General features: G+C 42.9%; 1 protein-coding gene across 1 annotated transcript; it reads left to right on the top strand.

Annotated features, from left to right (window-relative positions):
* On the top strand, positions 1-1,936 carry LOC125348064 (olfactory receptor 147-like). Its single transcript, XM_048341008.1, has 2 exons — positions 1-16; positions 1,005-1,936. The coding sequence occupies exons 1-2, from the start codon at positions 1-3 to the stop codon at positions 1,934-1,936; spliced, it is 948 nt and encodes a 315-aa protein (XP_048196965.1).
* The last annotated feature ends 10,657 nt before the right edge of the window (positions 1,937-12,593 follow it).

Genomic DNA, 12,593 nt, shown 5'->3' with positions numbered 1-12,593 from the left:
ATGACCCAACAAAGAAGCTAATTAACATTTCTGTCAACTCTACACTTGGTGTGGTTTTGTGGTATATGTTTGGACACAAAGTGAGAACATATAAGTAAAAATGTATCCTTTGGTGTCCCTAAAATTTTGCACAATTATATCTTTGTACCTTTGGGCAAAGAAAACCTGATTTTCACGCCCACTGGGTATGGCAACAAACATCCTACTCATTGCTTGTGTGAAAGTTACTGGTGTTGATTGTACAGAGGAGACATTGTGCACTATTTCTTTTCCATTGTCTTATAATGGTTACAACATCCTGACATTCTGAAATGCAGTCTGAGCACCTTGAGACACTCCTGCTTCTTTACAAATTAATATGTCCAAAGAATCTGTGAAATTGGTGGGAGATGCTCTGAAAGTCGAGCAGAGAATGTGCAGAGTCTGTGGGCTCAATGGTCCAGTTGGTGTTACAAGCATTAAGTTTTCTCTCAGTAGACAGTTCTCACTCTAATAGCTTTGGTTTCTGTGTCAGTGGCAGGAGCATACCTGTTCCTAGACTTTTTATAATGCCTTCTTGCATTGCATCCAAAAGAATATTCATGGTCTGACTCACTGCATCAGGTTCTATTCTGCATGGAAGTCAGTACCAGCTTGGTAAGGCTCTGCCCTGAAATTGACTAGCAGAGGGCTGAAGAAAAATTTAAATTATAGGAGGATTTAAGACGTATCCTGTGCTTCTCCACCTCTTCTCCCTGCTCTGTTTTCCTACCAGCCATGTTCCCAACACACCAGCCCATTGCACTAAGGCTAAGCTGTGAAGACTTGCGGTGACACTCAATTTTAGATCCTAGTAAGGAGCACTGATGCCACTCAGCATAATGGGGGCTGTAGGGCAGGTTCTCTGAATTGGGGGGGGGCGGGTTCTGACATTCGTGCATCTATGGATGATTACATAGTAGGAGACCCAGGTTGTCCCCTATCGCCCCGTCTTTCTGGTGTCTGCAGATCCGCGGAGGGAGGAGTGCTTCCTGCAAACAGCTCTCTGGTGACTGAATTCATTCTGATGGGCCTGACAGACCGGACTGACCTCCAGATGCCCCTCTTCTTCCTGTTTCTAGGCATGTACACGGTCACTGCCTTGGGCAACCTGGGGCTCATCATTCTTGTTACACTCAATCCACACCTCCACACACCCATGTACTTTTTCCTTTTTAACCTGGCCTTTGTAGACCTCTGTTACTCTTCTGTGATCACCCCCAAAATGCTGATGAACTTTGTACTAAGCAGAAATGTCATCTCCTATGAAGGCTGCATGACGCAACTATACATCTTTTGTTTCTTTATCATTTCCGAATGGAATGTGCTGACATCCATGGCGTATGATCGCTATGTGGCCATCTGCAATCCCCTTCGATACAGTACTGCCATGTCTCCGAAAGTCTGCTCCTCCATTATGCTTGCTTCCTACCTGATGGCGTTTTGTGATGCCAGCATCCACACTGGGTGTGTGCTGAGACTGACCTTCTGCGATGCAAACGCCATCGACCACTTCTTCTGCGATCTCATTCCTTTGCTGCGGCTCTCGTGCACCAGCACACATGTCAATGAGTTAGAGATTTTCATTGTAGGGGGAAAAAACATCATTTTGCCCAGTCTCATCCTCTTTGTCTCTTATGGTTTTATTCTTTGCAATATCTTCAAAATCAGGTCCACAGAGGGCAGGTCCAAAGCCTTCAGCACCTGCAGCTCCCACATGGTTGCTGTGTCTCTGTTCTTTGGGTCATGTACGTTTATGTATCTTAAGCCCTCCTCAGCGGGGACTATGGATGAAGGGAAAATTGCTTCCGTGATCTATACCATCGTGGTACCCATGCTGAACCCCTTAATCTATAGCTTGAGAAACAAAGATGTTAAAGTGGCTCTGTTAAAAACTCTAAGCAGAATGAAGTTTTGAAATAAGTTGAATCTCTCTGTTCTTGCGGTACAGTGAAAAGAAAGTCTTGGTGTTCTTCAGTACATTTCTAATGTTGGTTTTCTCATTTTTTTCTTACTAAGGAAGGGAAATGTAAGCTTAGTTAATTTTCAATTTCTGAAATTTGTTGTATTTGCACAATTTATCCTTTTGCTATTTCTCTTTCTGTGAAAACTACTGAGAAAGTAATTTATTTACACCTCTCATATTAAGTATGACCTTAATCCTAAAATATTAATGAATGATTTTACAGATATTTGAATAAAGTAATAGTAGCTTGACTGTGGCATTGTGTGGGACAGTTTTGATTTGGCACTTTCAGTGTGAACTGTTAGATCACATGCCTCTGCTTTCATCTTCCCATCTCCACTGGGTAGGAATCTGTCACTTCCTAATGCCAGTGTTTCACATACAGGTGTCCCCGGGTGTACTCTTAACTACAGCCCACATTGCAGCTGTAATCCACACACTGAACTTTCTTCTGTGACATGTGTTCTAGTTACGTTGCAAAGAACAGCTACCACATTGTAGATTGATAGCACTACTGATTGTGTGAAAGCTGTCAGGTGTCTTCATTGTAAATCCACCCCCTTTGTCTAGGGTACCATTGATGTATTTTCTTAGTTGTATTCCCCTGAGCATGAATAATGAGTTAAACTTTCTATTTTGAAGATTGCTTTGTACTTAGAAGACACAGGCGATCATCTCAGGGTTTGTGTGACATAATTGGTTTGTTTCTCAAAACCATTGATGGTCTTGGTGAACAAATGAAGGCAGTTGGAACAATGTAATTGGGAGAGGAGGGGCTCAGACTTGGAACTGTATGACTGTTTTTTAACAAAATCTTTTATTTCCTCATTAATGTTTATTACAGATATAGCAAAATATTCTTATTAAAAGTCAAGCATTGCACACCTACCTATCAAGTAAATGACAAAAAATTCTTTTTAAAAATGTTATTGTTGGGATGGGAATATGGCCCAGTGGTAGAATGCTTGTCTTGCAGCCATGAAGCCCTGGATTTGATTTCTCAGCACCACATGCATAGAAAAAGCCAGAAGTGTCACTGTAGTAGAGTGTGGGAGAATAACTTCTCTGACTGGTGGGACACTTAGCATCTGCACAGAAGTTCTGATGCCTTATTAGCAAACTAATAGGCCTTGGGGGAAAATCTCCATTAAAAGAGTCTCCTGTGTTTGTTGGCCAAAGGAAGCCACTTTGTCATGAGACTCTCCCCCCTGTATAGTGCCTCCCTGGGGAGACTTGCTTGCCCAGCTTCTCCAGGGAATTCTTTTCACAGTAAATAGCGAAATCTTCTCATAGTAAATAGAGAAGTCTTTTTACAGTAGATAGAGAAGTCATGGCCAAAGATAATTGGTCTTGAGGAAATACTAGCTAGGTGTTAGAGTTCTGCTTTGACTGGTTTATTCCTTTGTTGTAATGCTGACCCCTTTGTAGTAGCGAAGTCTTTTGTAGTAGTGACATCCACCAATTTTGTACTGATGTGGATATTCTTTCTGTATTAATTTACTCTTGAAATTGTGAATGGATCTCAATCCCTATATAAACCCTAGCCCTCCTGAAATACATTGTGCATTGGTCCGCTCACCTCTGTCTCCCCCATACCCTGACTACAGTTGCAGTTACCTGGGTCCAAGAGTACAAGGCTAGCGTTGAGCAAAAATAAGCCAAGGACAGTGCCCAGGTCCTGAGTTCAAGCCCCAGTATCAGCTCTCCCCCCCAAAAAAATGTTCTTGCAAAGGTGATATACAGAGGGGTTATGATTTTACACTTTCATTATTTTTCTTCCTGTTGAATTTTGTGGTTGTTGTTAGTGTTTCCCTTTTTGCCACTGTTTTTTCTTTCTGTAACTTTTGTCTTGTATGTAAGTTTATCTGTTTGGGGGAAGCTAAAGGGAAACCAAATTATGAGAGAAAGGGTGAACAAATGCAGCAGTGATACTCACTAGACCATGTTGCAAATGAACTACACAACTTGTGTGGTGGGATGGGAGGGAAAAACTAGGAGAAAATGAGGGAAGAAATGACACTGAGTGATCTTGTTAAAAATAATTTAAAATCTTTTAGTTGAGATACCAGGAACTTCCAAGAGGAGGGTATTTACAGATCAGGACCTAACATCCATAGCCAGTGATGAAGAGATCTTCACATAGAGAGTTAGCAAAGCAAATTTCACAGCATTTTATTCTAAATTGTGTGGTTATGTAAACTGCCAGATTTTTAGGTACTAGGACAAAGACGAAATACATAATATGTCTCTGGGTAAGATGTTGAGTTATATTGTTTGACACAAAATAAACACAAAGTACAGGAAGACTTGGAACAAGTAATCCACATTGAGATCTCATAATCCTTTATCACACTGCCTACTCTCTCTTCAATACATCAGCTTCTGTTGTTCATTGTTCCTGAGATACAGAATTGCAAGTTGTTTGTTTTATAGTTTGCAGTGACTGCTTGTTCCCATCCAATCACTCCAATATCACCACAAATGAGTTTCAAGTTTTCTACATATTATCAATGAAGGAAATGCTTTAACATCCTATAATTAAGTAATTGGAGCTTTGAATTTCTTCAATATCTACACAGCCATTTGATGACCTCTATTTACCCTCTCTAGTTTCATATAAAATACTAGAATTTTGTTCATTAAACATGCCAGTATCGGGCTGGGGATATGGCCTAGTGGCAAGAGCGTTTGCCTCGTATACTTGAAGCCCTGGGTTCGATTCCACAGCACCACATATACAGAAAATGGCCAGAAATGGCGCTGTGACTTGTGGCAGAGTGATAGCCTTGAGCAAAAAAAAACCAGGGACAGTGCTCAGGCCCTGAATCCAAGGCCCAAGACTGGCAATAAAAAACACACACACACACACAAAAGCAAACAAACAAACAAAAACATGCCAGTATCATAATCAGGAGAGTGCCAAAAGCACAAAAAGTGATGGAACAAAGCAGAATTTTTACTTGCTCAATATTGAAGCCACTAATGCTCTTTCCTCACCCACATCAAACTAGGTGGAAATGAGGAAAACATAGTATGGGAAATTTGCAAGATACTTAGTCTACCATTAGATCCAGCAGTATGTCCTGTAAGGGTTCCTCATTAAATGGGACCATGTGTAGTCCCTATATTCAGTCCTATATCCTGACAGTCAGTCTCCCAATACTCCTTTGCTTCCCAGCCCAGCTACCAGATTTGAGCCACTGATGCCTAAATCAGTGTGCCTATCTCAGTGTGCATTTGATGGCATTCTGGGAAAACCATTCTCGGTCACAAGTAGACAGTACTCTCCATTGTGTGTCAGTGAGTCCTAAGACCATAAACTGACCCCCATAGTCCATTTAAATATTTTCTCAGATAAATTTATACTTTTCTGTATTTGAAATGCATCTATCAACGTCTAGGTACTGTGAAATGTAACAAAAGCATTTTTTTGGTCCATTTGCTTAGAGAGAGAGAGACAGGGAGACAGAGACAGAGACAGGCAAGAGAGAAACGGAGAGAGAGAGAAAGAGAGAAGGAAAGAGAATTGCTACACACTTATGGCTCGAAGTGACCACTTGCTCCCATACAATTGTTTCCTTATTCCATTGTTGATTTTATGAGAAAATATGTAATCCCGCCAAAGGGTAGTGGGTTTTATTCTAAGAGGAGATAAATCCTAACTTAAGTTCTCATATTTCCTAGAAATCTTTCTGAGCAACTGGTAGTAAATAGTGACAACACAGTCCTCTGAAACATCAGCAAACCTGATTATTAAGCTCACCACCTAGTGAGATGCTGGATTTTCATGAATTTAATAACAGGGCTCTCTTCTTGGCTACACGTAAGGCAGAAGGTTGCCTTTGTTCTCCCAGGGAATGTTTCCCAGACGTGAAAATGGAAGTGAGTTTGTGTTGATGCACTGGACTATGGTGCATCCTGAGCTCCTTGGGGACACAGTATTCCGTTCTCTTGAGGGAGTTCAAAGCCTCTGCTTGAGCCACTATGAAATCCCCAACACCTCCATCCTTTTGTTCCCATATCTTTTCTTTTTCCAGTACTGGGACTTGAACTCTGGCCTGGGTGTTATCTCTTAGCCTCTTTGTGCTCAAGTCTACTGCTGCATATCTCGGTTTTACCCCTGATATCACTGTAACTGATTTTATTACCCTGGATATTATATATATGAGTATTGTATGGAACCAACCCAGATGCCCCTCAATAGATGAGTGGTTCAGGAAAATGTGGTACATATACACAATGGAATTTTATGCCTTTATCAGAAAGAATGCCATTGCCCCATTCACAAGGAAATGGAAGGACTTGGAAAAAATTATACTAAGTGAGGTGAGCCAGACCCAAAGAAACACGGACTCTATGGTCTCCCTCATAGGGAATAGTTAGTACAGGTTTAGGCTAGTCATAGTAAAAGATCCGAAGAGCCCAATAGCTATGCCCTTATGAACACATAAGATGATGCTAAGTGAAATGAACTCCATGTTATGGAAATGAATGTTATATCACTAATGTAATCACTTTCAACATGCCATGTGAAACCATAGCTTTTTTTGTGGTTCCTCTTGTATCCCCTTCTTGTGGTTGTGCCCATGCTATCACTGTATCTCATCTGAGTACCCTAGGTACTGTGTATACTTGTAAAGTATTAGAACTAGGGAAGGGAAAGGGAATATCAAAATCGAGAGACAAAGGATAAAAAGACAAATGACTCCAAAATCAATACTTACAAAACCATTTTGTGTAAGCCAACTGAACAACTCCTGGGGACAGATGGAAGGAGGAAGGGGGAAGTGAAGGAGAAGGTAATAAATTATATAAGAAAGGTACCCACTGCCTTACATATGAAACTGTAACCCCTCTGTACATCATTTTGACAATAAAAAATATTATAAAAAAAACAAAATACTCATTCTAGAAAACTAGAATCTAAAAAAAAAAAGAATGAAAGAATGCTTTGCTGAATCTAATTTACATCAATTAGATTGGGTGATAGACAACAGAGAATGACTCAGGGTAATTGAGGCAAAAAAATTATTGAATACTTAATACAAATACTCAGGGCATTATAGTAACAGTTAAAATGATCAGGTGTTTTGTAAAAGAAGAATGAAGAAAATTTGGGTTCAGAAGTATCAATGGGCCTTTGGGCTGTAAGCAGAAAACACATCCTGCCAACGCCCACCAACTCTATCACTTATTCTATTCTTTCCAAAACTGCAGTGAGGATTACCCAATGTGCTTTACTGCTTGCACTTAAGGTCAGTGATAAAAGCCAAGTCATTAGATAGGGATGTCACATCTCATGGCTGTTCTGACCCATTGCCACAGACAGGGTGACTGATCTCTTACAAGAGGAAGGAAAAGCAACTTTGCCAACCTTCCTTCCTTCCTTCCTTCCTTCCTTCCTTCCTTCCTTCTTTCCTTTCTTCTTTCCTTCCTTCCTTCCGTCCTCTCTCCCTCCCTCCCACCCTTTCTCCTTCCTTCCCTATCTATCTATCTATCTATCTATCTATCTATCTATCTATCTATCTATCTATCTATCTCTATCTACCGATCTATTTATCTTCATAACTAGATCTATATATCAAGCTCCCTTGTAGTTAACTGAGCACATGGTTAAGTTTTTTGAAATAGAAACTGAATAGACAAGATCATGTATGTAGGGCCCTCCCGCCCCAGATGCCTTGAAGCTTTAGGAGGCGGCTCTAACTGGCCCCACCTCCCAGCCTCGGGACCACATGCAGCCAAGATGGCCACTGGGGGTGAACCGGAAAAGCGGTCCTGTGTGCCATGACGTAGATGTAGGCTGTCCCTTAGGGAGGTCCCTTGGCCCTCTATTCCTGACAGACAGCTCAGGCAGCCAATCAGCGCCTAACTAGGTGCTCTACACCCCTCCCCTTCCTGCTGCTATTTTGCCTTTATAAATGTGGTTCTTCCTTATTAAAACCGGAGACTGCGTGACATTTCCCCGGAATCGTCTGAGTGTCCTTCTTAAACGTAAGGGGGGCTGGGAGCAGGCGGTTTCACGACTCTTTACCTCATCTTGGGTCGCCCCGTGGGGTACACTCCCCATCTCTCCTGCTGGCCAGGAGAGCACCGGGGGGCGAAGGACCCCAACATCTGGCGCCCAATGTGGGGCTTGAAAGCGTAGGTTTAGAAACTCTACTGACTAGCAGAGCACATGGGTCCTGAAGGTAGGGGTATCCCTGAAAAGAATGGGGCAATCTCAAAGTCAGCCTCAGCCTGGTCCCCCAGGTCCCGAGTTAAGCGCTGCAGTCCTGAGACACGTGGTGGACGGCAAAGTGGGGAGTGGCCTGGGCCATCTCGTCACCCTTCCCCCACTGGACGCTCCCCTCCACCTTGTGCGGACCTGAGAAGGCCTGCCGAGCTGCCGGTCCGCAGCTGTGGCTCTCGCTCACCGTGCATGGGCTTCCCAGCAGATGTTGACCCGGGATGCATCCCGACCCGGTGGCATTCCTGGGAAGCCCAGGATTTTAGAGAACTTAAAAAGACAGTTTCTGAGGATGGACCTAACTCGCCCCGGGAAGAAGCCATCCTCCGTGGGCTGGCTTATCAACTTTGCACCACCCAAGATCGGAGAAGTTTAGCTGAGGCCGTACTTCCTAGCCTTTATCACCACAGATTATGGCCTGTCAGGTAGCCTTAGCAACTATCAGGGAGTGCCTTCTGAGGCTTCGAGGCAGAAGACTCCCATCCCTGCCATTCAATGATGTTTGCTAAGTTGGAGATTCGGTTGGACTCTGGTTGTTGTTAGCTCAATCTGCTTTGAAAGAGACAAAGGCTTTTGATTCTTGTTGTTGATGTTTGCTAAGTTGGAGATTCGATTAAATTCTGCTCATTGTTGGCTAAATCCTAAGCTTTCTGTGGACAATAGGATGGGGCTAATGACTGCCTCCCACCCATGCCCCACGTAATGGGCATGCCAAATTCTTGCAGACGGGGGTGAGCCTGCTAAGGCTCTGACCAGCTCCACAGCCATTAAGCCGTGCCACATGTCTGTTCGGCTCATGTCCTGTCTCCCATCTCCTGGACCTTCTCTGGTCATAGTGTCCCACTTCAGCTCCCCATTGGAGCTGAACTGGTTTTTCAAAATGTGGCTTCTTCATTTCCTTGCCAGGTAATCTGTGAAAATGTTTGTTTCCTAGGAAAAGTTTTTTGTTTTCTAACTGACCACGTGGTTCTAAAATATGGGCAAAATAATATCATTTTGCCACTGGAATTCCAGGAGACTTACATGGCCAATTCAGAAAAAGAAAATTTTTCTAAGCGTGCCCAAAACTTGTGCACAACTGTCTGTCTGTCTATCTGTCTGTTGGTAAAACATGTAAAAGCTAGCATCTTGCTTTAAAAATTACTTGCCTTTTTAACTACTATTTTAACTTGCTTTTAACTTTTATATTAAACGGATCCTTGCAGCCTGTAGGTGGAGTCACAGCAAACAGCCTGGAGGCATCCTGACTTATCACCAGACTCCAAGTCAAAGAAAACAAACAAACAAACAAAAAAAAAACCCAGGTTTTAAATCCAAACTGATCATGTTTGGGTGCAAGCAAATGTGTCTAACAAAAACTCCAAAAGGTTCAAATATGCAGCATGTGGTATAAGTTCAATGATGTAAAATCAGTGTGTTATTTTTTATATCTATCTATGCTAAAAGTCAAATGTACATCCAATCCTGACAATTCTTTGGTATAGACTAAGATTTTGCTTCTCCGTTTTTCTCTCCTGTACTCCCATAAACTTTAAGATCAAGGGACCAGAGTCATTTTAAAACAAGTATGCAAATGTGGCTGCTAACCTAGATTTTCCTGAGCCAAAATTAATATTTTGCTTTATAGGATTCAGGTTGACATGTATGTTAGCTGTGTGGACGGTGGCAGTCTGTGGCTACAGGAAGCTGCCTCCACAGTCTGCTCCCAAATTGCCTGGTTTCACTGATTCCTTATTCTCTCTCTCATTCATGGAAAACTGCTCAGGGAATCTAGGAGTCCTGTAAAGATTTTGACAGGCCCAGAGTGCTCCTTCTCTGGCTCTGCCCTATCCCCTCCCAAGATTAGAGTTGGGCTTATAGCAGGCCTATCATGACAGTTGCAACCGAGACTTACTCCAAGGTTAAAACATCCGAGTTGTGTTGGTGGCCACAGGGTTGCCTTGGGGTAGCATTGGTTTCTTCCCCCTCCATGTCTCCTGCAGAGAGCAGACTTGGTTGGCCTTTGGTCTGTGTGGATTTTGTGACTAGGAAGATGGTTAAAGGCCCAAGCCTTCTAAAATCTGTTTAAAGTTGTCATCCTGCTTAAACCAGTAGGGCACCAGCCTACAAAAGCCAGAGTACTCAGAGTAAGCAACCAGAGAATACTGGGAGATTTCAAATGTCTTTAACCAGTCTGTGTAGAATTTTGCAGGCAACCCAGCAGGAGGTGTGACAATCTATCCAGGGGACTCTGAGAGATGCTACTACAGCCTTGCCCAGATCCAACCCATCTATCCTGCCTGCCTCCATCACACATAACTAATGAAGCCTGCTGATTCAGGATGGAAGACGCAGCCACTTTTGATCTGCTGAAGCTGGGACTTTTACACTGTCCTGACCCTTTGCCCTCTTGATTGTTAATTCATTTGTGCTCTCTTCCACCTGCCAGTACGGTTAAATGATGATTTGATTTGATGGCACATGGATCTCATTCAGTCTGCTGTTCTCTAAGTGTTACATCAGAGCTCCGGCAAGTACTTGTTGTTCAATTCTTGACAAGGTACAGGTAAGCTCTAGTCCCCTTGGTCTCCTTGTTGCTTTAATTGGAAATAAAAAGGGCTTTTATGGCTAAGACTCCTTGGATTGTAGTACGAAGCCAGCCCAGGCAAAGAAAAAAAAAAACAAAAACAAAAACTCCATCTCCCAACTAACCAACAAAGAGCCAGACTGGAAGCTTGGCTCAAGAGAACCAGCAAAATGCTGAAAGTGGCACCGTGGCTCAAGTGGTAGAGTGGTAGCTTTGAGCAGAAGTGCTCAGGGACAGTGCCTAGGCCCTGAGTTCAAACCCCATAAATGCCAATGGGGGCAAGCCATCCCAGCAACAAACACCTAGACCCCGGGGACTCAGCCAGTTCAGGGAACAAGGATCATGGAGAGGAGTAAGAGGAGAATGATGTCACATCCTAAATGGAGTCACTTTGTCTCACCCTTTCAAAATTAATCAGAGCTGGGAGATCAAGCAGAATAGTTGTTTACCCACCTAATGTCCATACCTGTCCATTTTCCATTTCCTGCTATTTGTATATATGTATGTATATTTATTTTAGCCTCTGACTAGTTACTCCCAACCAGGCCACTATCCCTAAACCCTTCCTTCCTGCCCCCAGTCCAGTTATTCCTCCTTCCTTGTAATGGGCCACAATTGGGTTTATGCTCCAAATGGAACTTTTCTGGCTTTTGCCCAGGGTGTGTTCTCCCATGTCATTCATGTTAACTGGTCCGATGAACTTGTCAGCCTTTTGCCTGGCCCTTTCAAAAGTTTCTTTTAACAGGATAACATCCCTCACCGAGGTCGCCATCTGGGAACTTGCAGTTGAAGGCCATCCTCTTACTATACTGCTGTGCCCAGCACATACCTGGACCCTGAAGACACCAGCCCTATGGACTCCTTGACATGCCCAAGCTGCAGGACGTAGACAGAGGAGACCATGACACCCTTTGGCCCTGATAACCATTCTCATGGCAATGATGAGGACTTTTACCAACCAAACTGGATGGTACCAGGCCAAATGACAAATCAGGGACCCCTGTCTACTTCACCCCTTTTAAGCAGGAAGAAGTTCCAGAAGAAACAACCTCTGCCCATACTCCCAGCATAGTACCCCTCTTCTGTTATTAATAAAAAACAAAAGGGGTAGATGTGGGGCACGACCACCCCAAATGCCTTGCAGCTTTAAGAGGCGGCTATCTGTCTGTCTGTCTATCTATCTACATAACTAGATCTATATATCAAGCTCCCTGGTAGTTAACTGAGGACATGATTAAATTTTTGGAATAGAAACTGAATAGACATGATCATGTACCACTTCAACACACAGCTTCTCAAACTTGTGTATTTTCCATGCTCTTTGTTCCTCAGCTGATTGGGTGCTGATAACGCGGGATCTCTCTGAAGGCTATGTATCATTGAGGACTGGTTCCTTCTGCCTTAGTCCATGAATTAACTCAGGAGGATATTTGTCTATGGACCTGTCATAAATTCTGTCTTGTTCCTAAAAGCACCAGTAGATTCAGCAGTTTAACCTGTTCTTCTCGATTGAAGTCTGACTCTAATATGCTTTGAAATATAGTAAGTAGACAATGTAATGTCTACACTTACCTTCCCCTCATCTATGTAGTACTAGAATTTCAATCCAGAGCCTCATGCTGACGAGGCAGGTGTTGTATTACTCAGCCCTCCATCAAGGTACATACCATTTTTTTTGGAGGGGGAGAGGAATCATTTATTATCATTATAACTAACATCATCACCACCACTACCATCACTACCACAACCATTTGGTTTAAACGAAGTAAACCAAAATGATTGAGGGGTAATTGGCATGCAGTTGCTTGCATATG

Source organism: Perognathus longimembris, chromosome 3 (genome assembly GCF_023159225.1).
Source record: "Perognathus longimembris pacificus isolate PPM17 chromosome 3, ASM2315922v1, whole genome shotgun sequence".
Lineage (NCBI taxonomy): Eukaryota > Metazoa > Chordata > Mammalia > Rodentia > Heteromyidae > Perognathus > Perognathus longimembris.
The sequence above is the reverse complement of the archived record's forward strand: the minus strand, read 5'-3'. Positions and strand labels throughout refer to the sequence as shown.